At 50.1% G+C, this 27734-nt stretch overlaps 1 protein-coding gene and 1 long non-coding RNA gene across 2 annotated transcripts in view; both read right to left on the bottom strand.

Moving 5' to 3' along the window:
• Window positions 1-6434: 6434 nt before the first annotated feature.
• LOC310761851 (hemoglobin subunit beta-1-like) overlaps window positions 6435-27734 on the bottom strand; it is a gene marked incomplete at its 5' end in the record, with an annotated part of 99541 nt that continues 78241 nt past the window's right edge. The window contains 1 exon segment of the mRNA XM_083612048.1: window positions 6435-6710. Coding sequence (XP_083468174.1) covers window positions 6582-6710 — 129 coding nt within the window. The 3' untranslated portion in view covers window positions 6435-6581.
• On the bottom strand, window positions 11248-20952 carry LOC310760974. Its single transcript, XR_014547141.1, has 4 exons — window positions 20770-20952; window positions 17049-17243; window positions 11427-11835; window positions 11248-11300 (listed from the first exon to the last, which is right to left on the bottom strand). It is a non-coding gene; the product is annotated as an uncharacterized lncRNA (long non-coding RNA).

The raw sequence follows: 27734 nt of genomic DNA, 5'->3' as shown, positions 1-27734 counted from the left end.
TCTCCGCCAAGCTGCCTGGTTCTGCAACTTCTCAGAGCTGGAGAACATGCTTCGTGACCGCCTCGTCGGTGGCCTGAAGGATGAGAAGCTGCAACGACGCCTCTACGCTAAGAAGAACCTAACGTTCCAGGTCGCTCTGGAGGAGGCCCTGGCAACGGAAGCTGCCGAAAGGTCGACGCAAGAGGCACGGCCGAGCCAGCCATCCCAACCGAGGGTCCACCGACGACTCAGGATCCAACCGGGAGGAGGTGCACCGAGTACAGCAGCGCACTCAAGCAGCCCACATACCACAGCTGCCTCGACGAGAAGGAGGGAACTGCGCAAGCTGTGGAGAAAGTCACGAGAGGAGGACCTGCCGTTTCCACAATGCAGAGTGCAGGCAGTGCAGAAAATTGGGACACATCGCCCGGGTGTGTTGGGCTCGGCCCACCCGACGCCAGGCATCAGATGACCAATCCAAGAGCCCCAGGTCCCGAGGCCCAACGCACCAAGGCAACTCGACGGAGCTCACGGACTTCCAGGTATACCAGTTGCCCCACCCCAACGTAGAGAAAATTTATGTAGAGGTACAGATAGAGGGGGCCCCATGCCGCATGGAGCTTGACACGGGTTCAACTCTATCCATAATCTCGGCAAGGACCTTAAGGAAACTGTGTCCTACTGGGGGTCCCAAGCTCAGGCCGGCCCCATTCACCCTCCGGGACTTCCAGAAACGTAAGGTCCCCACAATGGGGGTGGGGACCTTCAGGGTGCAATACCGAGGGCGGACGCGGCAACTGGACTTGCTTGTGGTCAAGGGCCCCTACATTAACTTACTGGGATTGGCATGGTTTGGACCACTGGGGCTAGCCGTCACCGGGGTGAACCACACTACCTTACAAGTGGAGGTGGACGCCATATGCAAGGAATTTTCGGGGGTTTTCGATGGGAAATTGGGACAGTATACGGCCCCCCCCATTGCTCTACAGCTTGACCCCGCAGTACGACCGGTCAGGCTCAAGGCCCGCCGGGTCCCGTTGGCCCTGAAACCCCACATAGACGAGGAATTGGACCGACTCGTGGAGCAAGGAGTGCTGGAGCCGGTGCCTAATGCCCCCTGGGAAACCCCAATCGTCACACCCGTCAAGCCTAATGGTTCGGTCCGCATCTGCGCAGACTACAAATGTACCATAAACAAGGCCTTCACGGCCCATGCATACCCAGTGCCAGTGGTCAGCCATGTCCTTGCCACCCTGGCTGGGTCGAAAATTTTTGGCAAGCTGGACTTGGCCCAAGCATATCAACAGCTGCCAGTAGATGAGGCCACAGCAGAGGCACAGACGATTGTGACGCACAGAGGAGCGTTCAGGGTAAAGCGGCTGCAATTCGGTGTCAGCGTGGCACCAGGCATATTCCAGAATCTAATGGACTCTCTCCTTAAAGGGATTCCTGGTGTCACCCCCTTCTTCGATGATGTGTTGATTGCCGGGCCCACACCAGAGGAGTTTGAGGACCGCCTCCGCACCGTTCTGCACTGTTTCCAGACGGCGGGTCTCAAGGTGAAGCGGGAAAAATGTCTACTAGGAGTGCCTCAGGTGGACTTTCTGGGATTTATGGTGGACGCAGAAGGGGTCATTTGTGATGCCCCAGCGCCCAAGAACAAGACTGAACTTCAGGCCTTCTTGGGACTATTGAGCTTTTACCATTCCTTCCTTCCCCACAAGGTGGCGGTAGCGGAGCCCCTACACAGACTCCTGGACAAGCGGGCCCCTTGGGTGTGGGGCCAGCGCCAGGAGGCCGCATTCCAGGCAGTCAAGGACTTGCTTGTCTCTAACTCGGTCTTGGCACACTTCGACGAGAGGCTGCCAGTGGTGCTAGCATGCGACGCCTCGCCCTATGGCATTGGCGCTGTCCTGGGACACCAACTCCTGGATGGAAGAGAGGTACTGGTAGCATACAAGAAGTATGCACACCATTCCAAGAAAGATAGGGTCATCTCCCGGGTCCTGGACTGGGTGTGGAGGGGATGGCCCAGCAGCAGCCCCGGGCCAGAATTCGCCGGCTACACAACCCGCAAACATGAACTGTCAGCCCACAAGGGGTGCCTGTTATGGGGAAGCAGGGTCGTTGTTCCCCAGCCCCTCCGTAAAAGGGTCCTCACAGCCCTACACGAGACACACCCAGGGGTAGTAAGAATGAAGGCCCTTGCCAGGAGTTATGTGTGGTGGCCGGGTTCGACGGAGAGATAGAGGCCTGGGTCAAACACTGCCAGGCCTGCCAAGAATCCCGCCCAGATCCCCCAAGGGCCCCAGTCCAGTCCTGGGAGTCCGCCTGAGCACCATGGTCACGCCTGCATGTGGACTTCGCTGGCCCCTTTCAGGGGAAAACATTCTTCATAGTGGTGGACTCCTACACCAAATGGCTGGAAGTCGCACTGGTACCGGCCACTTCTACGTCCGCAGCCATCCGGGTACTACGCAGGCTGTTTGCAACCCACGGGCTCCCTGACACTCTCGTCTCAGACAACGGGACTGCATTTACGTCAGGAGAATTCCAAACCTTCACAGCGCAGAACGCCATCCGCCACATCCGTTCGGCGCCATTCCACCCGGCCACCAATGGCCAAGCAGAACGCATGGTGCGGACCACCAAGGACACCCTTCGCCGCATGATGCAAGGGGATTGGGAGTACCGCCTTGCCATATTCCTTCTAGCACAGCACAGCACCCCCAGCTCAACGATTGGCCAGAGCCCCGCTGAACTACTAATGGGTCGGCGCCTTGCAATCAGATTGGACCGCCTTCACCCCGATAGAGCTCAGGATGAGGTAGTGGTGGGGGAAGGCAGGAACCCCCGAACCTTCGAGGCCCAGGACCTAGTGTACGCAAAGAATTTTGGGGCAGGCCCTGCATGGGTACCCGCCACAGTCACCAGGGTCACTGGCCCCGTGTCGTACGAGGTGCTAACAGATGGGGGGCAATGCTGGCGCCGCCACTGCGACCAGATACGGCGACGATTCCCGGGAGAAAACCAGGAGGAGGAGGACAGGTCAGAGGAGTCCCAAGGGAACAGTGGGGCAGTGGGGCGCATAGAGCAGCAGGGGCAAGCAGGAGAGGCAGAATCAGTAAATACAGAGAGGACCCGTGAGGCCGAAAGGACACCGGAACCAGAACCACGACTGAGAGAGCCGGTTGCGCCAGACCAAACAGCCCCATCACAGCCAGCATCCTTGGAACACGAGCCAGAACCTGAACCCCGGACCAGGGAACACCCCAGGCCGCAACGCACACGTAGGCCGCTGGCGTACCTTGAGGACTATGAATGTGACCTCCCGGGCAGGACTGGGACTTAGAGGGGAGGGGTGTTATGTACTGAGTTGAATAGGATCCAAACTGCAGCAGTCTGATTGGTCCTAGAACAATAGGATCCAAAAGGCAGCCGTCTGATTGGTCCTAGAACAATACAGCAGTATGATTGGTTGGCAGGAACCACCCAATCATGCTCCAGATAGAAGTGAATCCACAACCGGATTGGCTTACAGTAGAATTCTGGAATTAGCCAATCATGTGCAGCCCATTGTGTAAATAATGTATATAAAGCAGATACTTTGAGGGGACATTCATTCATTCCTCCTCACCACTATGAGCTGAATAAAGAGCATGAAATCACTTTGCGACTCTGAGTATATTTTATTTGGGTTTCCCCATCCTTGCTGAGGGTGGGGACAAAACCCATCACCCTCATGCCCTGGCTGACCACCATCAGTGACAGAGCACTGGGCTAAATGGAGCTTGGTCCAATCTGAAGACATCCCTGTTAGGGAAAAATCTAGGTGCGAGGCTGCTCAGTCCCCCAGCTGGTCGGGCAGAGCCCTGCGGAATAAAGGAAGGAGTCCAGCCACCAACCGGAGCAAATAGCTGTAGACCAAAGTTTATTGCGCAATAGGTTCAAAGAGGAATTTTGAACCCCGAGGATGGGGTGACAAAGACTTTTAAAACTTTCCCACCATATCCCAGAATACATTTCGAAGGGGAGGGGTTAACCTTGGCAAACATGTTCAGACAAGTCCTTGGTACAAGATTAGCATAAGCAGACATGGCAGGGCAAGACTCAGGTATAAGATTAGCATAGACAAATATGTCTTAAGTGCCCACCACCCAAAAGTACAATAGAAGTTCCTTTGCATGTCTGGAGCCTGAGGCGAGTCAGGTGATGAGATTGGGCTTCCTTTGGCTAACATTGAGCCCAGCAGTTGCCACCTTTGAGAGCTTCCTGGAGTCCTTTTGCAAGGGGAAAATAGCTTTGGAATGGGGGGAACTGGGAAAGGAGATGATTTTATATGATTTTTAAAGCTAGGTGACTTCCCTGAGCTGTCAAGTTGGAAGGATATATTGAGGCATAATGTTTGTAATATTTAACTTTAAAGATGTGCCCCCCCTGCAATTTCCGTAACATCCCTCTAGCTAGACACGCCGAGAACTGCGTGTGGCACCTCAAGCGGAAGTCCCAAACCAAGAATTAAATTTAAACTTTTAACAGATGTTAAAGAAAGAGGCGGCTTCTCCTTGCCAGATTTGAAATTGTACAATGAGGCTTCCTGCCTCTGTTGGTTGAGGGATTGGACTGTTTTTAGAGAATATAGATCTTTTAGATTTGGAAGGTTTTGATTACAGATTTGGATGGCATGCATATCTATGGTATGATAAATTCAAAGTTCACAAAGGATTTGGAAACCACATATTTCATAAGTCACTGTATGAAGTATGGGAGAGATATAAAAAACTATTGGAATGTAAAACACCATGGTGGCTCTCAACTTTAGAGGCTATGAGTGTGGAAAAGATAAATATGAAACCAATGGAAATTAAAGCCGTATGAACAGGTTAATTTTTTTGTGAATGATTGGTTGCATTATCGTCAAGTCAATGAAATGTTTAAAGAAGATTAAAGAAAAAAGGATTTGGATATACTAAATCGAGGTTTGAATTGGAATTGTTAAACAATAAGTTTAAAATATGATCTAAAATGTACAAATTACTATTGAAATGGTATGTAAAAGACGAAGAAGTTAAATCAGTAATGATACATTGGGCTAAGATATAGGGCATAATATACCAATAGACAATTGGGGGAGGTTATGGAAAGAGGGAATAAACTTTACAGCCTGCAGTGCATTAAAAGAAAATATAACAGAAATGATGTACAGATGCTATAGAACACCGGTAAAACTAGCCAAAATGTACAAAACAAATAATAAATATTGGAAACGTAAAGAAAAAGAGGGCACATTTTACCACATGTGGTGGGAATGTAAAAAAGTGAAAGACTTCTGGGAAATGATTTATAATGAAATTTTAAAAATGTTGAAATATACATCCCCCCCCCCAAAAAATAGAAGGTCTTTTGGTAGGTTTAGAAATACATAAGAATGATTTTTAAAAAACCCTGTTTTTATATGTGACTATTACAGCAAGAATATTACTAGCCCAAAGATGGAAGCAAGAAGAAATACCAACAAAAGAGGAGTGGCAAGAAGAGACTGAGAGGAGATATGAGAGCCATCTTCAAATATCTCAAGGGTTGTCCCATGAAAGAGGGAACAACCTTGTTTTCTCCTTCTCTGGAGGGGAGGACTCGAACCAATGGCTTCATGTTGCAAGAAAGGAGATTCCGATTAAATGTTCAGAAATGTGTTCTGACAGCAAGAGCTGTTTGGCAGTGGAACGGTCTCCCATGGGAGAAGGTGGACTCTCCATCCTTGGAGGTTTTGAAGCAGAGGAGATAACTGCGTGGCTGAGGGCTGGACTAGATGACCCTTGGAGTTGCTTACAGCTCTGTGATTCAGTTTCTGGATCTCTTGTGTTATGTACTGAGTTGAATAGGATCCAAAATGCAGCAGTCTGATTGGTCCTAGAACAATAGGATCCAGAATGCAGCAGTTTGATTGGTCCGCAGGAGCCACCCAATCCAACTCCAGGTGGAAGTGAATCCGCAACCTGATTGGCCTACAGGAGAATCCTGGAATTAGCCAATCACATGCAACCCATTGTGTAAATAATGTATATAAAGTGGATACTTTGGGGAAACTTTCGTTCCTCACTATTATGAGCTGAATAAAGAGCATGAAATCCACACTTGACTCCGAGTATATTTCATCTTGGCTCTTGCAAACCCAGCCTGCTCTGCTAGTAACTGGGCACGTGGGCCTCATTGCAAGGACGGCTGTCATAACTTGTGTGTTGTGCAAACTCTTTAGGCGGCATGGCGTTGGCACCAGGCTGGGGAGTGGGCTGAAACAGTCGATTGGGCAGCGGTCCCTCTTAATGGATGCCACGTGGCTGTTGCATCAAAGTGCCGGCTGCCCTGACATACCTCCTGTTACGGGAACATCCCCCAGGCTCCCTTGGATTGTCAAACAAAGACACCAGTCAAGAGTATTGGAGCAAAACAGCAGCCACTTGGCCTGATCTTTATTGTTGCAACAAGACTTCAAACTACCACATGGAAGAAGCAGGAAGAAGCACTGGACAAAGGAAGGCTCCTCTTCTTCCCTGGGGGGTGGCGAGACCAGCAGGAGGCGGCCGCTTCTCCCTGGGGGTGCCTCAGTGGTACCGGTGGGCCAGCGCATGAGCCACCACCTTGACCAGCTTGTGGAAGGCATGGTGGTAAGCAGGGGTGAATTCCTTCCCAAAGCGCGCGGCCAGGAGGGTGATGAGGACCTCGCCCAGGAGCTGGAAGAGAAACGAGGGGGTGACTCCTTCTGCCAGGGGGCCCGTGTGTGGGTCGCCCTCTCCCCACAACAGATCCCACTACGGATTCAACAGATTGAGGCTGAATCCTGACAAGACAGAAGTAGCATTCTTGGGGGACAGGGGTAGACAGGTGTGGAGGACTCCCTGGTCCTGAATGGGGCAACTGTGCCTCTGAAGGACCAGGTGCGCAGCCTAGGAGTCATTTTGGACTCACAGCTGTCCATGGAAGTGCAGGTCAATTCTGTGTCCAGGCTGGCTGTCTACCGGCTCCATCTGCAATGCAGGATGAGACCCTCCCTACCCACAAACTGTCTCTCCAGAGTGGTGCATGCTCTCATTTCTCCCGCTGGGACTACCACCATGCGCTCTGTCTGGGGCTACCTTTGAAGGTGACTCGGAAACTACAAGTAATCCAGAATGCGGCAGGTCCAATGATGGCGGAAATGGTGAAGGGGTAGACGATCAACAGGCTGGAGGGAAGGAAGGAAGGAAGGAAGGAAGGAAGGAGAAAGGGAGAGGTACGGATGGAGCAATGCCGCCCCTGAGCCAAGGAGACAATCAACTATACAACTTTTAAAAGACACCTGAAGGCAGCCCTGGATAGGGAAGCCACGAAGGAGCGTCTCCACCCCATCGCTTGGCCCAGACACTGAGGTCCTCCTCCGGTGATTCAGTTACAGGGTAGCAAGCACCAGACCTTCTTGGCAGTGGCTCCCGCCCTGTGGAAACACATCAGATGTCAACCTGGGTGGCCTGAAAGACGGACTAGGCAGATTCATGGAGGAGAAGCTCTAATGGCTCCTAGTCTGGCTGGCTTTGCTCTCCCTCCACCATCAGAGGCCGCGATGCTTCTGAATCCCACTTGCAGGAAATGGCGTCAAGGGAGAGGCTCTGGGGCTCCAATCCTGTTTGCCCATTGGGGTCTATAGTTGGCCATTGGGAGAAGAGGATCCTGGACTCGATGGGTCTCCTTTGGCCTGACCCAGAAGGCTCTGACTTTTCTCATTCCCAGTCTTAAGGAACCTTGGGAAATGGAGTTATGTGAAGGAGCACTAGGAATTTCCAACAGAACTTCCAACTCTCCCTCTGCTTTTCTCTCCCCACGCTGTCAAACCTGAATGTAAGCTCCCTGCGGCAGATTCCTGTCCTACATTCCAAGGGCCCTCAGTTGATAAATGGTGAAATAATAATAATAATAATCTGAAAGTGCACTTAATTATCCTCAATGGGCTCAATTATCCGCAAGAGACAAGCGATTGAAACTCTGTTTGCAATGCTTTCTTGGGCCCTGCTTCCTCCCAGACAACATCCACACCTTCCTCCATTACCTGGCCTTGAACATGGCTGTGCGACTTCTGGCCCCCATAACCAGAAACTCAGCCTCACTAGTGCGGACTGCAGAGGTTGAACATGAAACCCCTAGGGGTTGTTTGTATAAATATATAATATACATCCCCTCCACTGACACTGCCAATCTCCCAGCGCCACCCACCCTGCACATTTCTCCAAATATAATCCTCAATTTTACATACAACCAGCTCATTAAGAAATATGCACAATCCATTTCTCTTCTTTTGCGTCTCAAAAGCCCTCAAGATGCTGCACAATGTGGTCCCTCCTCTCCCTTTCGCTGCTCTTATTTCCACCTTCAGGCTCCAAGGAGGTGGGCTGATGTAATCTCCACAAAATCCTGGTCTCCTCTCCTTCCTCCCCCCTGAACTCAGAAATCTTCCTGCTTAGCATACAGTCGATCCAGTTGTCACCCCTCTTTTCTTTACTGCTTTTATTTCTCATAAGGAAGTCCCAAGGGGGGGGGGTGTCAAAATCTCTCAAAAGTCCCTCAAGGTTGTTGCTCTCCATCTTCTTTCAGGCAAAGTCCTGACTTCTAAAACTAATCCATCGCAAAGAGGCAAATTTAAAGTCCGCTCCTCCCGAAATCTTTGCATTCCTTGCTTCAGGGAAAGGGAGATGACGCAGACCCGAAAAAGCCCCATAACTTAAAAGATTCCCTCCCCTCCTTGCCCCGTTCAAGCAAAGCAGAAATCAGCCTCTTTCCACACAGATGCTTTTCTCCTGCAGCAGAAATCAGAATCTCTTCAACGGGGCGGGAGCCTCTTCGCTTGCCAATTGTGTCCCCATTCAAAGCTGTTCCCCGCCCTCCCCACGGGAGTTGGCCAGGGCTGTTCGGGGACAGTTTGAAATCCTTTGCTGAAGGAGCCAGGCAGCTTTCTGGGCCAGCGAATGGCCGGAGGGCGGCAGGAAGGCGCTTGCTCTGCGCCCGAGGACACCTGGCTGGCAGTCAGAAGGACAAAAGCCACAGGGGGAGCGGCTGCTTCCAAGCCTGGGACTGGGGGAGAACCTCGCCTCTGCTTCTCTTGGGAGACAGGGATTTTCATCCCGGCTCACAAACCCCCCAAAATAAATTACCGGGCGAGCGCGGGTCGTGCCTTTTCGGTACCCTCGGAAGGTTAGGGGAGAACTGCCCCTTTCCCCCCATAGACCTCCGCCTGGGACCCCCAAAGGGCGACTTGCCGGGTTCGCTGCCCCCCCGGCATTTTATTTTGCATCGCTTTGTTTGACATTCCAATGAAGGTGATAAACTCCTTTGATGTTTTTATGGGTGTGAAATATGTTAGCGGGGGTGTTTATTGGTTTGTATTTGTTTTTATTTGATTATGTGTTTTGTGTTTTTATATCGTAATTCCATCCTGTGAACCTCCAAATTTAATAAACAAATAAATGGATAAATCGAAATGAATGGCCCCCTCTCTCTACCGATTAAGAGGCAGCTCCGTCCCCGACACCCGTCTGGAAAGAGGCAGGGAGGGGCATTGCGGGGGGAGAGTGGCCCTTGGGGGTCTCCCTGGGTGGCCCCTGTTGGTACCCCCACCCCTTACTCAGAGGGATGGAATCCAGAGCAGGGGAAGGGTCCGCATCCCCCTCTGAGTCTCTCCCCCCAATCTCTACACAGAAGGAATCACAGAGAGGGCAACTGGCCAGAACTGGGTGGGGAGATGACCGGGGGGGGCAATTGGGGCATGGGGGGTCAGTCTGGCAGGAGCTTTGAGGATGAAGGATTTGGGGAAACAGCGGGGGTCCCTGGCTCCGAAAAGCACTCCAGCTTCAGGGAGGGGGCAAAGTGCCACAGAGTCCTGAACCCCCCCCCCAGTGGTGCTCAATGGTTCCTCTTGAGTGACAGAGAAGCCCCCCCCCCTTTCCCAGCCCCCTAACTAACAGGAGGTGTTTCTACCCCTCACGCCCAGGCCAGTCCCCTCCCTCCCTCCCAGAGAAAGAGACACAGGAAACCAGGTCAGATGCAGAGGGAGGATTTATTAGAGGGTCAAGCATCACATGGGGGCTGGAAGGGGAGACCAGCAGGGGGCGGCCGCTTCTCCCTGGGGGTGTCTCAGTGGGACCGGCAGGCCAGCGCATGAATCACCACCCCGACCAGCTTGTGGAAGGCATGGTGGCAAGCAGGGGTGAATTTCTGTCTAAAGGGGGGGTAGCAGGAAGATGATGAGTCTCTTGCCCAGGAGCTGGAAGAGAAAAGAGAGGGTGACTCCTTCTGCCAGGGGGCCCATGTGTGGGTGACCCTCTCCCCACCACAGATCCCACAACATATTCAACAGATTGAGGCTGAATCCTGACAAGACAGAAGCACTGTTTAGGGTGGACTGGGGGCAAGCGGGTGGGGGGGAGACTCCCTGGTCCTGAATGGGGTAACTGTGCCCCTGAAGGACCAGGTGCGCAGCCTGGGAGTCATTTTGGACTCACAGCTGTCCATGGAGGCACAGGTCATGTCTGTGTCAGGGCAGCTGTCTCCCAGCTCCATCTGGTCCACAGGTGAGACCCTACCTGCCCGCACACTGTCTCACCAGAGTGGTGCATGCTCTAGTTATCTCCCGCTTGGACTACTGCAATGCCCCCCATGTGGGGCTACCTTTGAAGGTGACGCAGAAACTGCAACTAATCCAGAATGTGGCAGCTAGACTGGTGACTGGGAGTGGCTGTTAAGATCGCCAAGCACAATTCAAAGTTTTGGTGTTGACCTTGAAAGCCCTAAAAGGCCTCAGCCCTGTATACCCAAAGGGGGGTCTCCACCCCCATTGTTCAGCCCAGACTCTGAGGTCCAGCTCCCTTTTGGCGGTTCCCTCACTGTGAGAGGTGAGGTTACAGGGAAGCAGGCAGAGGGCCTTCTTGGTTGTGGCGCCCGCCCTGTGGAATGCCCTCCCACCAGATGTCAAGGAAATAAACAACTAACTGAAATCTGAAGGCAACCCTGTATCAGGAAGTTTTTAATGTCTAATGTTTTATGTCCTGTGAGCCACCCAGAGTGACACACACACACACACACACGGCACCCCAGTCCCCCCCCCCCGCCAGGCAGCCCCTTGGGGCGGGGGAGCAGCCTCACCCTGAAGCTGCCGGGGTCCATGGGGAGCTTGTCACAGAGCAATTCACGCATCTTGTGCAAAGAGGGCTGGAGAGGTTCCTTATGAGAGGGCAGGGCTGGAGAGGTTCCCGAAGTTAGCGAAGAGCCTCTGGCACCAGGGGTAGACCACCAGCAGGCTGCAGAGAAGGAACAAAGGAAGGAAGGAAGGAGAAAGGGAGAGGCATGGATGGTTATTATCCAGGTGGAAAGAGGAGCTCCTGCCCAACCTGCTTAGAGAGGCAACCACCCCTGGACTTACCCACCAAGGGAATCCCCGCCCAAGGCTGGCTGTGGGCTGGGAGCTTCTCTCGGCTGCTGGAGAAAACCTTCTGGGCTGAGCTGGAGCTTCTTCCAGGGCTGGAGCCTTTTATACCTGCGCCAAAGCTCCTCCTCCCAGATTTACAGAAGCCGACCTGGTTTCTGATTTGATCTAAGAATGTCCTGCTTTTCCTGAAGACATGCCTATTTTCCCCTGAGAAATCCTGGAGGGTATGGAGTAATGCCACGCCTGTGCCAAGGAGACAAGCAAGTATAAAGGCTTTAGAAGTCATCTGAAGGCAGCCCCAAAGGAGCATCTCCACCCCCATCGCTCAGCCTAGACACTGAGGTCCTCCTCCGGTGATTCAGTTACAATGTACCAGGCAAAGGGCCTTCTTGGCAGTGGCTCCCTCCCTGTGGAAAGACGTCAGATGTCAACCTGGGTGGCCTGAAAGACGGACTAGGCAGATTCATGGAGGAGAAGCTATAATGGCTCCTAGACTGGCTTTGCTCTCCCTCCACCATCAGAGGCAGCGATGCTTCTGAATCTCTCTTGCAGGAAACGGCGTCAAGGGAGAGGCTCTGGGGCTCCAATCCTGCTTGCCCATTGGGGTCCATAGTTGGCCATTGGGAGAAGAGGATCCTGGACTCGATGGGTCTCCTTTGGCCTGACCCAGAAGGATCTGACTTTTCTCATTCCCAGTCTTAAGGAACCTTGGGAAATGGAGTTCTGTGAGGGAGCACTAGGAATTTCCAAGAGAACCTTCAGCAGACATTCTAGACCTTCAAGTTCCCAGAATTCTGCAATTGTTTGTTAAATTTTCTCAAGCCTATAAAACTTGATTGTGTGTATTAGCCCAGACTGATTCAGGTGACCTTTCAAAGGGCGCAGAATCATCTTTTTCCTGAGAAACGCCTGCCTGTGGCCTCAACTTTTCTGGTTGTATGACTTTGGGTCACTTTAGAAGTCTTCAATTCTTTCGTCATTCCTGCCCCCTTTTGTACACCTGTTCTGCTTCAAAGCTCATATTCTGAGCGAAGCTCTTGCTCAGGGATGAGGTCTTCCGGATGTGGTCTGACTCTGCTTCCCATTGGCAGGCAGTGGGCTCCCAATCCCTGCCCTTGTTGAACATCCCTGTCTTCCTAACTTTGCCGCTTCCAACTCTCCCTCTGCTGTTCTCTCCCCACGCTGTCAAACCTGAATGTGAACTCCCTGGGGCAGAGTCCTGTCCTACATTCCAAGGGCCCTCAATTGATACATGGTGAAGTAATAATCATCATCTGAAAGTGCAATTAATTATCCTCAATGGGCTCAATTATCCTCAAGCGATTGCAACTCTGTTTGCAATACTTTCTTGGGCCGTGGTACAGATCAGGGCATGTGGCCAGGATTGCCCAGGGCCAACCCTGTTATTGGGAGTGAGGTGGCTGCTTCAGGGGCAGATGCTGGGCTGGAGGACACAGGGGTGAGGCATCGTAGGACAAACACAGCCTGCCACCCCCAAGCTGGCTTGCTGCCTTCAGGTGCAGGAGAGAACATTGAAGACAGAGTACTGGGCTAAATGGATCTTGGTCCAATCTGACAGGGCAGTTTCAAATTTCCCAGGAACTCGCCTTAAAGTCCTGATAGAGGTATCTACTTCTCTGTGTTGGGAGTTACCTGTGAGTAAGACCCATCAAATTCAAGAAGACATCGCTCTAGCTAGACACGCCGAGAACTGCACTGTTACTTGTTGCCCTTAAATCCCATTTATATTGGCCATGATTAACATGATTAACTTGATGGACATCCCTGTCTCCCAGACGAAGAAGAGGCGTGGTTCTCCCCCCGTCCCAGGCTTGGAAGCAGCCGCTCCCCCTGTGGCTTTTGTCCTTCTGACTGCCAGCCAGGTGTCCTCAGGCGCAGAGCAAACGCCTTCCTTGCGCCCTCAGGCCATTCGCTGGCCCAGAAAGGTGCCTGGCTCCTTCAGCAAAGGATTTCAACCCTCGCTGGGTTCAGGAATGAGAAGGGACTCGCTCCAGCATCATACAGGCTAAGCCACCCACCCCAAACTCAAAAGAATATTTCAGAATAAGATATTACATTCATAGCAGCAGAAGAAGACCTTTCCGTGGACCTTGGACACAGTGGCTACCAGGCTCCTTTCAGCCAGCCCATGGCACACTGTCAAATGCCACATGGGGGGAAAGTGGGACCCCATCTTTTGGGGCCGGACTCCTGCGTGAATCACCTGACCCACACAAAGTCCCTGGCCCCTCAATGTGCTTTGTTCGAGGGGAGATCACATTCCAAAATTGCATGAGAGCAGGGGCCCCCAAATGACTGCCATGCTCACGCAGGGAAAAATGAGATGGCCCGTTTGTTCTGGCACAGTTGAGGGGATATGCTCTGAGCCACTGAGTGCCTGTGACTGGGGGAGGGGAAAGCAAAGCACGGGAGGGGGAGGGGGCCTGGGGGGCATCCGTTGGACATCTGGTTGGCCATTGGGAGCAACTGGAGCCCAGCTCTCCTCATTTGTTTATTTCCTTCATTCACATGTATTTATAAAAACATTTCATATTTATTTATAAAACATTTCATATTTATTTATAAAAATATTTGTACACCACTGTGTCATACAAGAGTATACCCAAGAGATTTACATCAGGAAAGACATAATACCTGTTTAACCTTTGAAAAAGTGAACAACAGACATCAATTAACCATTTGCAAAAGGATGCAAGCTGGGGGGGGGGGAGAGAGAGAGAGAGCCCATGGGTGGTGAAGAAGAAGAAGAAGAAGAAGAAGAAGAAGAAGAAGAAGAAGAAGAAGAAGAAGAAGAAGAAGAAGAAGAGGAGTTTGGATTTGATATCCCACCTTTCACTCCCCTTCAGGAGTCTTAAAGCGGCTAACATTCTCCTTTCCCTCCCTCCCCCACAACAAACACTCTGTGAGGTGAGTGGGGCTGAGAGACTTCAAAGAAGTGTGACTAGCCCAAGGTCACCCAGCAGCTGCATGTGGAGGAGCGGAGACGCGAACCCTGTTCCCCAGATTACGAGACTACGGCTCCTAACCACTACACCACATTGGCTCTCAAGAGAAGAGAAGGGGCTGCAGGATCAGGACCCCGAAGCAGGGACCGTGCACCACAGCCTTCCAGAAAGGGATGCCTGAGCAGCTCCTGTTCCAGCCCTGTGAAGAAAGCAATGGGAGCTCTGAGTGGAGAGGAGAGGCAGCTACAAGGCGCCATGATAGGACTGCATCATCATCATCATCATCATCATCATCCCAATTGGTAGGCCACCCTATACCCGCAGGTCTCAGGCGGTTCACAGGATAAAATCACAACGTAAAAACATGAAATGCCTATTGAAAACAGAAGCAGCCCAATATGTGCCATGGGCTTGGGGAGTGTTGAAGGAGAGGCAGCTGTTGTTGGGTGCAGGATAAAGGGGCAAGGAGACTTGCGTTCGAACCCCGCCAAAAAGCTCCCCTCTTTTTTGGCCTGGCCCCCCTCCCAGGGTCTTTGTGAGGATTAATTGGGACAAGAAGACCCATATCCCAAACTCCTTCGCAGATTACTAGGACACAACGAGGATTGATAAATGAGAGGCTACTCCTAGTTCTAAGCATGACATTCAAGGCAGGCCCTTCAAGCGTCCCTATTCCCCAGTTTCTGAGTTGATCCCGGAATGTCCCACTTTCCCTTAGGATATCCCTGTTTTCATCGGGGTAATGGTGGAGGGTATGGAGTCATGCAACCCCCGAGCCAAGGAAATAAGTAACTATACGACCTTTAGAAGACATCTGAAGGCAGCCCAGGGAAGGGAAGTTTTTGAATGTTTTATTGTGTTTTTGTATATGTTGGAAGCCGCCGAGAGTCGCTGCGGCAACCCAGTCAGATGGGCAGGGCATGATTTATATTCTCTTATGGAATAGGATGTCCCTATTTTCACCAGACGGAGAGGTATGTCAGGGCAGCCGGCACTTTGATGCAACAGCCACGTGGCATCCATTAAGAGGGACCGCTGCCCAATCGACTGTTTCAGCCCACTCCCCAGCCTGGTGCCAAAGCCATGCAGCCCACAGTGTTTGCGCAACACACAAGTTACAACAGCCGTCCTTGGCCTGAGTCTCACGTGACGAGTTACTAGCAGAGCAGGTTGGCCTTGAAAGAGCCAAGAAATCCAGAAACTTAATCATAGACCTGTAACGGACTCCCGGGGTCATCTAGTCCAGCCCCCTGCAATGCAGGAATCTCAGCTGAAGCATCCCTGGCAGTTGGCTATCCAAACTCTGCTTCAAAAGCTCCAAGGAAGGAGAGTCCACCTCCGCTTGTCGGAGTCTGTTGCACTGCTGAACTGTTCTTACTGTCAGAGAGCTTTTCCGAATGATCAGCCGGAATCTCACTTCTTGCATCTTGAAGCCTTTGGTTCGAGTCCTGCCCTCCAGAGCAGGAGAAAACAAGCACACTCCCTCCTCCATGGGACAACCCTTGAGATATTTGAAGATTGCTCTCATATCTCCTCTCAGTCTCCTCTTTCCCAGGCTTAACATACTCAGCTCCTTCAACCGCTCCTCATATGGCTTGCCTTCCAGACCCTTGATCATCCTGGTCTCCCTCCTCTGCACACCTTCCAGCTTGTCCACATCCTTCTTAAACTGTGGTGCCCAGAAGTGGACACTGTGTTCCAGGTGTGGTCTGACCAAGGCAGAAGAGAGCAGGACTATGACTTCACTGGATCTCGACACTAGACTTCTGTGGAAGCAGACTAGAATAGCATTCCCTTTTTTTGCTGCTGCATCACAGTGTTGAGCTTGTGGTCCACCAAGACCCCTTGATCCTTTTCACATGTACTGCTAGTAAGCCAGCCCCCCCCCCACATTACATTGATTTTTATTTCTCCATTCCAATTATGCATAAAATAGTCTATTCAAGTCTTTTGTGCTTTTTCATATATTTCTTGATCATCTAATAAATTATCATTCAATCTCCAACAAATAGTCTATTCCTATAATTTCACACAAAATTGCATTTTGATCTGAAAGAGTGTTGGTCATTTTGAATCCTGATTGTGTCTTCTGCAGCATTAGCTACCATTCCCAGTTTGGTGTCAACTGCAAATTGGATGAGCACCCCTCAATTCCTTCATCCAAGTCATTTATAAAGACGTCAAACAACGACAGACCCAGGACAGCACAGTGCACACATCACTTATCACTTCTCCCCAGGTTGATGAGGAACCATTAAGGAGTCCTCTTTGGGTTCGGTCAGTCAGCCATCTACCAATCCACCAAATTGTTACCTTGTTCAACCTCCATTTAACAGCTTCCTCGCTAGAATATCATGGGGGATTTTGTCAAAAGCCTCACTGAATTCAAGATACACTATGTCCACAGCATTCCCCTGATCCACCAAGTTTGTACCTCCTTCCACCAACTCTTCTCCCAGGTCTCGGATTCTGCCAGTCATTTCCGCCAATTCCATATAGTCTATCAGCTTCATCTGCCACTCTTTTACTGGCTGACTTATTTTGGAGAAACCTATGCTGGGTCTCAGTAATCGCAGCATCTTTTCCTAAATGCTAGTAGACTGACTGCTGACGTATCTACCAGGCTGAGCAAAAGAGCAACTGCTCTGGCTTACCTTCCGCTTCAGTTGGGGAACTCAAGCCCAGATCCTCAGTTATAGACGGCCCAGAGAGCCCCTCTTGGCTCTGCAGATCAGCTCATCCAGCTGACGGGACAAATGACCTTCCAGCCATCTTCAGCAGGCAGGATCACATACCCTCCACCATTTCTCTGATGATAAGAGGGCCGTCCATCAGGCTAGCAATTCCCTCTGCCAAGAGAGCAAGGCAGCTGATGGACAGGCAGCTTTCAGGCCCTGATCATGCACAAGACCTTTGGTACTGTTTTCTCACAGGAAAGTGTTTCTGGTTTTGTTTTGTTCAGAACTTTCCCCAGCCCGGCATCTGGGAACTGGTCAGTGGCGCTGCAACTTGCAAAGCTCATCAGGAGCATAACGGGGAAATGTATTAGGCACCTCTGAGAAGCCCAGAAATGCTGCCTGATGGCTAGCAATGAATAATCTAGCACAGTCCTTCAAAGGAAGTCCCTATTATTCCCATTTGACAGATAAGAACATACAGTGGAATGCAAACTAAGTTTGTTGAGCTTAGAACTCATCAAAATCAAGTTAATCATGGCCAATACAAATGGGATTTAAGGGCAACAAGTAACAGCGCAGTTCTCGGCGTGTCTAGCTAGAGGGGTGTCTTCTTGAATTTGATGGGTCTTACTCACAGATATTGGGATACAGGTGGCGCTGTGGGTTAAATCACAGAGCCTAGGACTTGCTGATCAGAAGGTCAGAGGTTCGAATCCCCGCGATGGGGTAAGCTCCTGTTGCTTGCTCCTTGCTCCTGCCAACCCAGCAGTTCGAAAGCACGTAAAAGTGCAAGTAGATAAATAGGTACCGCTTTGGCAGGAAGGTAAACAGCGTTTCCGTGCACTGCTCTGGTTCGCCAGAAGCGGCTTAGTCATGCTGGCCACATGACCGGAAGCTATATGCCGGCTCTCTCAGCCAATAAAGCAAGATGAGCGCCACAACCCCAGAGTCGTCCACGACTAGACCTAATGGTCAGGGGTCCCTTTACCTTTACATTTTTACTCACAGGTAACTCCCAACACAGAATTATAGATACCTCTGGCAGGGCTTTAAGGCGAGTTCCTGGGAAATTTGAAACTGCCCTGTCAGATTGGACCAAGATCCATTTAGCCCAGTGCTCTGTCACTGATGGTGGTCAGCCAGGGCATGAGGGTGATGGGTTTTGTCCCCACCCTCAGCAAGGATGGGGAAACCCAAATCTTCTAAAGCTCTGTACTCAACGTACAGTGAAAGCACATGATTTCCCCCAAAGACTGCTGGGAAGTGTAGTTTACCCCCTCAAAGAGCCACAATACTTAACAAACTGCAGCTCCCGTGATTCAGCTGGAAGCTGAATCTTTGTCTTCAGTGCTGGAGATGGGGCAATGTTCTCTCCTGCACCTGAAGGCAGCAAGCCAGCTTGGGGGTGGCAGGCTGTGTTTGTCCTACGATGCCTCACCCCTGTGTCCTCCAGCCCAGCATCTGCCCCTGAAGCAGCCACCTCACTCCCAATAACAGGGTTGGCCCTGGGCAATCCTGGCCACATGCCCTGATCTGTACCACGGCCCAAGAAAGCATTGCAAACAGAGATGCTATGGCTTGTATCTTGAGGATAATGGAGCCCATTGAGGATAATTAATTGCACTTTCCGATGATGATGATTATTTCACCATTTATCAATTGGAATGTCGGACAGGACTCTGTCCCAGGGAGCTCACATTCAGGTTTGACAGCGTGGGGAGAGAACAGCAGAGGGAGAGTTGGAAGCGGCATGGGTAGGAAGACAGGGAGGTTCAACAAGGGCAGGGATTGGGAGCCCACTGCCTGCCAATGGGAAGCAGAGTCAGACCACATTCCGGAAGACCTCAGGTTCCCCATCCCTGAGCAAGAGCTTCACTCAGAATATGGGCTTTGAAGCAGAACAGGTTTATAAAAAGGGGCAGGAGTGCAGAAAGAATTGAAGAATTCTAAAGTGACCCAAAGTCCTACAGCCAGAACAGGTAAGGTCCCAGGCAGGTGTTTCTCAGGAGAAAGATGATTCTGTGTCCCTTGAAATGTCCCCTGAATCAGTCAAGGCAAATGCACACATGGGATTCAGAAGCATCACTGCCTCTGATGGTGGAGGGAGAGCTGAGCTCTCCTCCATGAATGTGTCTAGTCCGTCTTTCAGGCCACCCAGGTTGACATCTGATGTCTTTCGACAGGGAGGGAGCCACTGCCAAGAAGGCCCTTTGCCTCATACACTCTAACTGAATCACCGGAGGAGGACCTCAGTGTCCGGGCCGAGCGATGGGAGTGGAGACGCTCCTTTGGGTCTGCCTTCAGATGTCTTCTAAAGCCTTTCTACTTGCTTATCTCCTTGGCACAGGGGTGGCAATACTCCATACCCTCCAGGATTTCTCAGAGGAAAACAGGGATGTCTTAAGGAAAATCACTGCATTCTTTGATCAAATCAGAAACCAGGTCGGCTTCTGCAAATCCAGGAGGAGGAGCTTTGGCGCAGGGTATAAAACCTCCAGCCCTGGAAGGAGCTCTAGCTCATCTCAGAAGGTTTTCTCCAGCAGCCGAGAGAAGCTCCCAGCCCTCAGCCAGCCATCATGGCAACTGTCATGATGACAGTAGACGTGGACCTCTTGGATTTGATTGACCTTGTCTGGTAAGACCAGGGGTGGTCGCCTCTCTAAGCAGGTTGGGCAGGAACTCCTCTTTCCACTTGGATAATAACCATCCATGCCTCTCTTTTTATCCTTCCTTCCTTCCTTCCTTCCTTCCTTCTCCCCAGCTTGTTGACTGTCTACCCCTGGACCCAGCGTTTGTTCTCTAACCTTGGGGACCTCTCTGGCCCTGCCCTCTCATTAGGAACCTCTCCAGCCCTCTTTGCACGAGGTCCAGGAGGCTTTTTCCGAGATGCGTGAACTGCTCTGCGACAAGCTCCACGTGAACCCCCTCAACTTCAGGGTGAGGCTGCTCCCCCGCCCCAAGGGGCTGCCTGGCGGGGGGACTGGGGGGGTGCCGTGTGTGTGTGTGTGTGTGTGTGTCACTCTGGGTGGCTCACAGGACATAAAACATTAGACATTAATAATTTCCTGATACAGGGTTGCCTTCAGATTTCAGTTAGTTGTTTATTTCCTTGACATCTGGTGGGAGGGCATTCCACAGGGCGGGCGCCACAACCAAGAAGGCCCTCTGCCTGCTTCCCTGTAACCTCACCTCTCACAGTGAGGGAACCGCCAAAAGGGTCGCCTTCAAAGGTAGCCCCACATAGAGTGCATTACAGTAGTCCAAGCGGGAGATAGCCAGAGCATGCACCACTCTGGCGAGACAAGCTGAGGGCGGTTGGGGTCTCATCCTGTGGACCAGATGGAGCTGGTACAAAGCTGCCCTGGACACAGAATTCACCTGCACTTCCATGGACAGCTGTGAGTCCAAAATGACTCCCAGGGTCCGCACCTGGTCCTTCAGGGGCACAGTTGCCCCATTTAGGACCAGGGAGTCCCCCACACCTGCCTGCCTCCTGTCCCCCCAAAACAGTGCTTCTGTCTTGTCTGTGTTCAGCCTCAGTCTGTTGAATCTGTTGTGGGATCTGTTGTGGGGAGAGGGTGTCCCATACATGGGCCCCCTGGCAGAAGGATTCACCCCCTCTTTTCTCTTCCAGCTCCTGTCGAAGTCCTCATCACCCACCCCCACCCCCTTTGGACAGGAATTCACCTCTGCTTACCACCATGCCTTCCACAAGCTGGTCAGGGTGGTGTCTCATGCGCTGGCCTGCCGGTCCCACTGAGACGCCCCCCAGGCAGAAGAGGCCGCCTCCTTCTGCTCTCGCCACCCACCAGGTTTGGTGGGGGCCACCCCTTCCAGCCCCCATGTGACGCTTGACCCTCTAATAAATCCTCCCTCTGCAATCTGACCTGGCTTCCTGTGTCTTCTTCTCTGGGACAGAGGGAGGGGACAGGCCTGGGGGTGGGGGGTTAGTTGGGGGGCGTGGAAAGGGGGGGGTCTTCTCTGTCACTCAAGAGGAATCATTAAGCACCAGTGGGGGGTTTTAGGGCGCTATGGCATTTTGCCCCTGTGATAGGAATTTTATGGTCTTAGATATATGGTAATGTTCATAACTGCACATACATAGATCAACACAGGAAGACCAACCTGGAACCATTTTGATTCCTAAACTGACCAAATCCTTTCTCTGCAAGGTTAAACTGGAAAAGCCTCCCCATTGTCTCTTTCCTCACAAATCCTGTCTCAAGGATATGTCTGTTTGAATAAGGTGTGAGCCTGTGACCTGGCCCAGGAAATAAGTATTTTACCACTACAAAAGAATGGCCAGGCTCCTCAGGCAATCCCATCAAGTAGCCTGCTAGACAGGAGATAAACAACAACAGGAGAAAAACAATATTAAAATTTCTGTGATGTAGGTGGGATGTATCTGAGGGGTGGTCTTAGGTTACACCCCTTCTGTGATGTATTCATAATGTTTCTGAGGGGTGGTCTTGATCTAGAGGATGGGAATTTCAAAAGTCTTTATAAACCCTTGCACAGCATTTTTGTGGGTCCTCTTCCTCTCCTGCGTGTGAGGGGAGCACCCTGTTGCAACAGATCAATAAAGCTCCAGCTTACTAGCTGCTTTGCTTCTCAATGTTCTCTGGTTGGCCTCTGTTATTTTCTCCTACCAATAGGGAACCTATGTAAGGACTCTATATGGGCTCTTGGATACCCCATAAGGGAAAAGGGCATATTTTTATTTACAACCCCCCCCAAGCTGCAGTGCTTTTGAGAGCCAGAGACCCCTGCTGTGTCCCCAAATCTTTTATCCCCAAAATTCCTGGCAAAGTCCCCCCCGATGCTCCCAGGGCCCCCCCTGGTCTCATTGGTTGTCTCCCCACCCATTTCTTGGTATTTGCTCCTGTTCTGTTGCCCTCTCTGTGATTCCTACTCTGGAGAAATTGGGGGTGAGAGACTCAGAGGGAGACGCCAGAGGGGCAGCGAACCCGGCAAGTCGCCCTTTGGAGGTCCCAGGCGGAGGTCTATGGGGGGAAAGGGGTAGGTCTCCCCTAATCTTCCGAGGGTATAGAATGGGCACGACCCGCGCTCGTCCGTTAATTTATTTTGGGGGGTTTGTGAGCCGGGATGGAAATCCCTGTCTCCCAGGCGAAGCAGAGGCGAGGTTCTCCCCCAGTCCCAGGCTTGGAAGCAGCCGCTCCCCCTGTGGCTTTTGTCCTTCTGACTGCCAGCCAGGTGTCCTCGGGCGCAGAGCAAGCGCCTTCCTGGCGCCCTCCGGCCATTCGCTGGCCCAGAAAGCTGCCTGGCTCCTTCAGCAAAGGATTTCAAAGTGTCCCCGAACAGCCCTGGCCAACTCCCGTGGGGAGGGCGGGGAACAGCTTTGAATGGGGACACAATTGGCAAGCGAAGAGGCTCCCGCCCCGTGGAAGAGATCCTGATTTCTGCTGCAGGAGAAAAGCATCTGTGTGGAAAGAGGCTGATTTCTGCTTTGCTTGAACGGGGCAAGGAGGGGAGGGAATGTTTTAAGTTACGGGGCTTTTTCGGGATCTGCGTCATCTCCCTTTCCCTGAAGCAAGGAATGCAAAGATTTCGGGAGGAGCGGACTTTAAATTTGCCTCTTTGCGATGGATTAGTTTTAGAAGTCAGGACTTTGCCTGAAAGAAGATGGAGAGCAACAACCTTGAGGGACTTTTGAGGGATTTTGACACCCCCCCCCTTGGGACTTCCTCATGAGAAATAAAAGCATTAAAGAAGAAAAGAGGGGTGACAACTGGATCGACTGTCTGCTAAGCAGGAAGATTTCTGAGTTCAGGGGGGAGGAAGGAGAGGAGACCAGGATTTTGTGGAGATTACATCAGCCCACCTCCTTGGAGCCTGAAGGTGGAAATAAGAGCAGCGAAAGGGAGAGGAGGGACCACATTGTGCAGCATCTTGACGGCTTCTGAGACGCAAAAGAAGAGAAATGGATTGTGCATATTTCTTAATGAGCTGGTTGTATGTAAAATTGAGGATTAAATTTGGAGAAATGTGCAGGGTGGGTGGCGCTGGGAGATTGGCAGTGTTACAGAAGGGGATGTATATTATATATTTATACAAACAACCCCTAGGGGTTTCGTGTTCACCCTCTGCAGTCCGGGCTAGTGAGGCTGAGTTTCTGGTTATGGGGGCCAGAGTTTCAATGGCTTGTCTGTTGAGGATAATTGAGTCAATTAAGGATAATTAAGTGTACTTTCAGATTATTATTATTATTATTATTATTATTATTTCACCATTTATCAACTGAAGGCGCTTGGAATGTAGGACAGGACTCTGCCCCAGGGAGCTCACATTCAGGTTTGACAGGGTGGGGATGGGAAGCAGAGTCAGACCACATCTGGAAGACCTCAGGTTCCCCATCCCTGAGCAAGAGCTTCCTTCAAAATATGGGCCCCAGCATCTGGACGTCAGGGTCTGGGATAAACAATTGGGGTGGAGACGCTCCTGTGGGTATACAGGGCTGAGGCCTTTTAGGGCGTTCAAGGTCAACACCAAAACTTTGAATTGTGCTCGGTGGTCTTAGCAGCCCCTCCCAGTCACCAGTCTAGCTGCCGCATTCTGAATTAGTTGCAGTTTCCGTATCACCTTCAATGGTAGCCCCACATAGAGTGCATTGCAGTAGTCCAAGTGGGAGATAACTAGAGAATGTACCACTCTGGACAGACAGTCAGGGGGGGTCTCATCCTGCGTACCAGATGGAGCTGGTAGACAGCCGCCCTCGACACAGAATTAACCTGTGCCTACATGGACAGCTGTGAGTCCAAAATGACTACCAGGCTGTGCACCTGGTCCTACAGAGGCACAGTTGCCCCATTCAGGACCAGGGAGTCCCCCACACCTGCCAGTTCCCTGTCCCCCAAGAACAGTACTTCTGTCCTTCAGCATTCAACCTCAGTCTGTTGAATCCATTGTGGGATCTGTTGTGGGGAGAGGGCGACCCACACATGGGCCCCCTGGCAAAAGGAGTCACCCTCTCTTTTCTCTTCTAGCACCAGGGCGAAGTCCTCATCACCCTCCTGGCCTCCGACTTTGGGAAGGAATTCAGCCCTCCTTACCACCATGCCTTCCACAAGCTGGTTGGGGTGGTGGCACATGCGCTGGCCTGCCAGTCCTGCTGGTCTCGCCACCCCCCAGGGAAGAAGAGGAGCCTTGCTTTGTCCAGTGCTTCTTCCTGCTTCTTCCATGTGGTAGTTTGAAGTCTTGTTGCAACAATAAAGATCAGGCCACCTGGCTGCTGTTTTGCTCCAATACTCTTGACTGGTGTCTTTGTTTGACAATCCAAGGGAGCCTGGGGGATGTTCCCGTAACAGGAGGTATGTCAGGGCAGCCGGCACTTTGATGCAACAGCCACGTGGCATCCATTAAGAGGGACCGCTGCCCAATCGACTGTTTCAGCCCACTCCCCAGCCTGGTGCCAACGCCATGCCGCCTAAAGAGTTTGCACAACACACAAGTTACGACAGCCGTCCTTGCAATGAGGCCCACGTGCCCAGTTACTAGCAGAGCAGGTTGGGTTTGCAAGAGCCAAGATGAAATATACTCGGAGTCGAGTGTGGATTTCATGCTCTTTATTCAGCTCATAATAGTGAGGAATGAAAGTTTCCCCAAAGTATCCACTTTATATACTTTATTTACACAATGGGCTGCACGTGATTGGCTAATTCCAGGATTCTCCTGTAGGCCAATCAGGTTGCGGATTCACTTCCACCTGGAGTTGGATTGGGTGGCTCCTGCGGACCAATCAGACTGCTGCATTCTGGATCCTATTGTTCCAGGACCAATCAGACTGCTGCATTCTGAATTCTCTTGTTCTAGGACCTATCAGACTGCTGCATTTTGTATCCCATTCAACTCAGTACATAACACAAGAGATCCAGAAACTGAATTACAGAGCTTTAAGGGACTCCAAGGGTCATCTAGTCCAGCCCTCTGCGACGCAGTTATCTCAGCTAAAGCATCCATTTCTGGTGGCCATCCAACCTCTGCTTCAAAACCTCCAAGGAAGGAGAGTCCACCTTCTCCCAAGGGAGACCGTTCCACTGCCAAACAGCTCTTGCTGTCAGAAAGCATTTCTGAACATTTAATCGGAATCTCCTTTCTTGCAACATGAAGCCATTGGTTCGAGTCCTCCCCTCCAGAGCAGGAGAAAACAAGGTTGTTCCCTCCTCCATGGGACAGCCCTTGAGATATTTGAAGATGGCTCTCATATCTCCTCTCAGTCTCCTCTTTCCCAGGCTGAACATACCCAGCTCCTTCAACCGCTCCTCATATTGCTTGATTGAAGACCCTTGGTCATCCTGGTCTCCCTCCTCTGCACACCTTCCAGCATGTCAACATTCTTCTTAAATTGTGGTGCCCAGAAGTGGACGCAGTGTTCCAGGTGTTGTTTGATTAAGGCAGAATAGAGTGGGACTATGACTTCCCTTGATCTGGACACTAGACATCTGTGGATGCAATCCAGAATAGAATTTGCTTTTTTTGCTGTTGCATCACAGTGTGGACTCATGTTGAGCTTGTGGTCCACCAAGACCCCTAGATTCTTTTCAAATGCACTGCTAGTAAGCCAGGTCTCTCCCATCCTATATTTGTGCATCTGGTTCATCCTGCCTAAGTCCACAACCTTACATTACATTGCTTCCTGTTGAAATTCATCCGGTTAGCTTGCGCGCAGCTCTCCAATCTGTTAAGGTCATTTTGTCTGTTTGTTTTAATACAATCTTTATTAAATTTTACACAGATTTTTCCAACACAATGTAACAAATCTGTGGTCGTCACAACCTAGGACTTCCTTTAAACCCTTCCAATGGTTTTCTAAATTCCTTTCTGGTTATGCATTTTATTACTATGCTTATTGTTGTAAGTCCAACCTTACACCAGCTAATCTTAGTCCTTTTCACAATAATTTGAATAGTCCACCTTACAAACTTCTTGCAACCCTACAAGTGATGTTAAATTATTACAATTATCTTTCAAATACAACATAAATTTCTTCCAGTCCTTTTCAAAAGTCTGGTCCTGCTGGTTTCGAAGTTTTCCTGTAAGTCTTGCCAGCTCAGCATAGTCCATCAATTTTATTTGCCACTCCTCCTTTTTTGGTATTTCTTCTTGCTTCCATCTTTGGGCTAGCAATATTCTTGCTGCACTAGTTGCATATAAAAACAGGGTTTTTTAAATCATTCTTATGTATTTCTAAACCTACCATACCAAATAAAAGAGCTTCTGGTTTTTTTGGAAATGTATATTTCAACATTTTTAAAATTTCATTATAAATCATTTCCCAGAAGTCTTTCACTTTTTTACATTCCCACCATATGTGGTAAAATGTGCCCTTTTTTCCTTTACATTTCCAACATTTATTATTTGTTTGGTACATTTTGGCTAATTTTCCCGGTGTTCTATACCATCTGTACATCATTTCCATTATATTTTCTTTTAATGCACTGCAGGCTGTAAAGTTTATTCCCTCTTTCCATAATCTTCCCCAATCGTCTATTGGTATATTATGCCCTATATCTTAGCCCAATGTATCATTACTGATTTAACTTCTTCATTTTTAAATGCCATTTCAATAGTAATTTGTACATTTTAGCTCATATTTTAAACTTATTGTTTAACAATTCCAATTCAAATCTCGATTTAGTATATCCAATTCCATTTTTTCTTTAATCTTCTTTAAACATTTCATTGACTTGATGATAATGCAACAAATCAATCAGTTTGATTTGGCAAAGGCGAATGTTTGATGCAACCGTCTGGGAAAATTACTGAGCAGACGCTTAGACTTGATTTCATCAGAAGTGAGGGAAGATGGCGGCTGCCAGCAGCGAAAAGAAATTTGGATTGATTCGGCAGATACACCAGTGTGTGAGGAGATGCTGCGAACTTATAGAGGGGAATCATAGACATAAAATCCACACAGAAACACATCATTGCTTGTTTTAACTCGTTTGTGGGAACAACTCAGAGGCTGTGAAAAAAGGAAGATTAACAAAAGAATTAGAGGAACAATCGGAAGTGACTAGGAAAAGCAGTAGAAGTATGAGATGATCAGAACCCTTTGAACTTGAAGCATGGGAAGTCCTATTAAAAATTTATAATTTGGCAGAATATTCGGATTATTTGATATGTATATGTATAATTTGGAATATTTAATGTGATTTGATTGGATTGTTAAAGTGGAAAATTTAATAAAAATGAATTATTCTTGGTTTCTTCCCTTGCCAGATATATCTTGCAATTGTTTTTTGCCATTCTCTAAATATTCCAATATACCCTGATGTTGGGAAAGATGGAGGGCACAAGGAGAAGGGGACGACAGAGGACGAGATGGTGGGACAGTGTTCTCGAAACTACCAGCATGAGTATGACCAAACTGCGGAAGGCAGTGGAAGACAGAAGTGCCTGGCGTGCTCTGGTCCAGGGGGTCACGAAGGACACGACTAAACGACTAAACAACAACAAATATTCCAATACCATTGATTATTTGGATTGATTGAAATGAAAACTACATTTTCGGTATCACACTCATTTTAATAGCTGATATCCTACACATCAAGGATAGTTTCATTCTTCCCCATATTTCTAAGACTCTTTTAATACCATTCCATACCAGAGTATAGTTGTCTTTGAACAGGTTAATGTTCTTTG

Source organism: Podarcis filfolensis (genome assembly GCF_964270895.1).
Source record: "Podarcis filfolensis genome assembly, chromosome: 4".
Lineage (NCBI taxonomy): Eukaryota > Metazoa > Chordata > Lepidosauria > Squamata > Lacertidae > Podarcis > Podarcis filfolensis.
The sequence above is the reverse complement of the archived record's forward strand: the minus strand, read 5'-3'. Positions and strand labels throughout refer to the sequence as shown.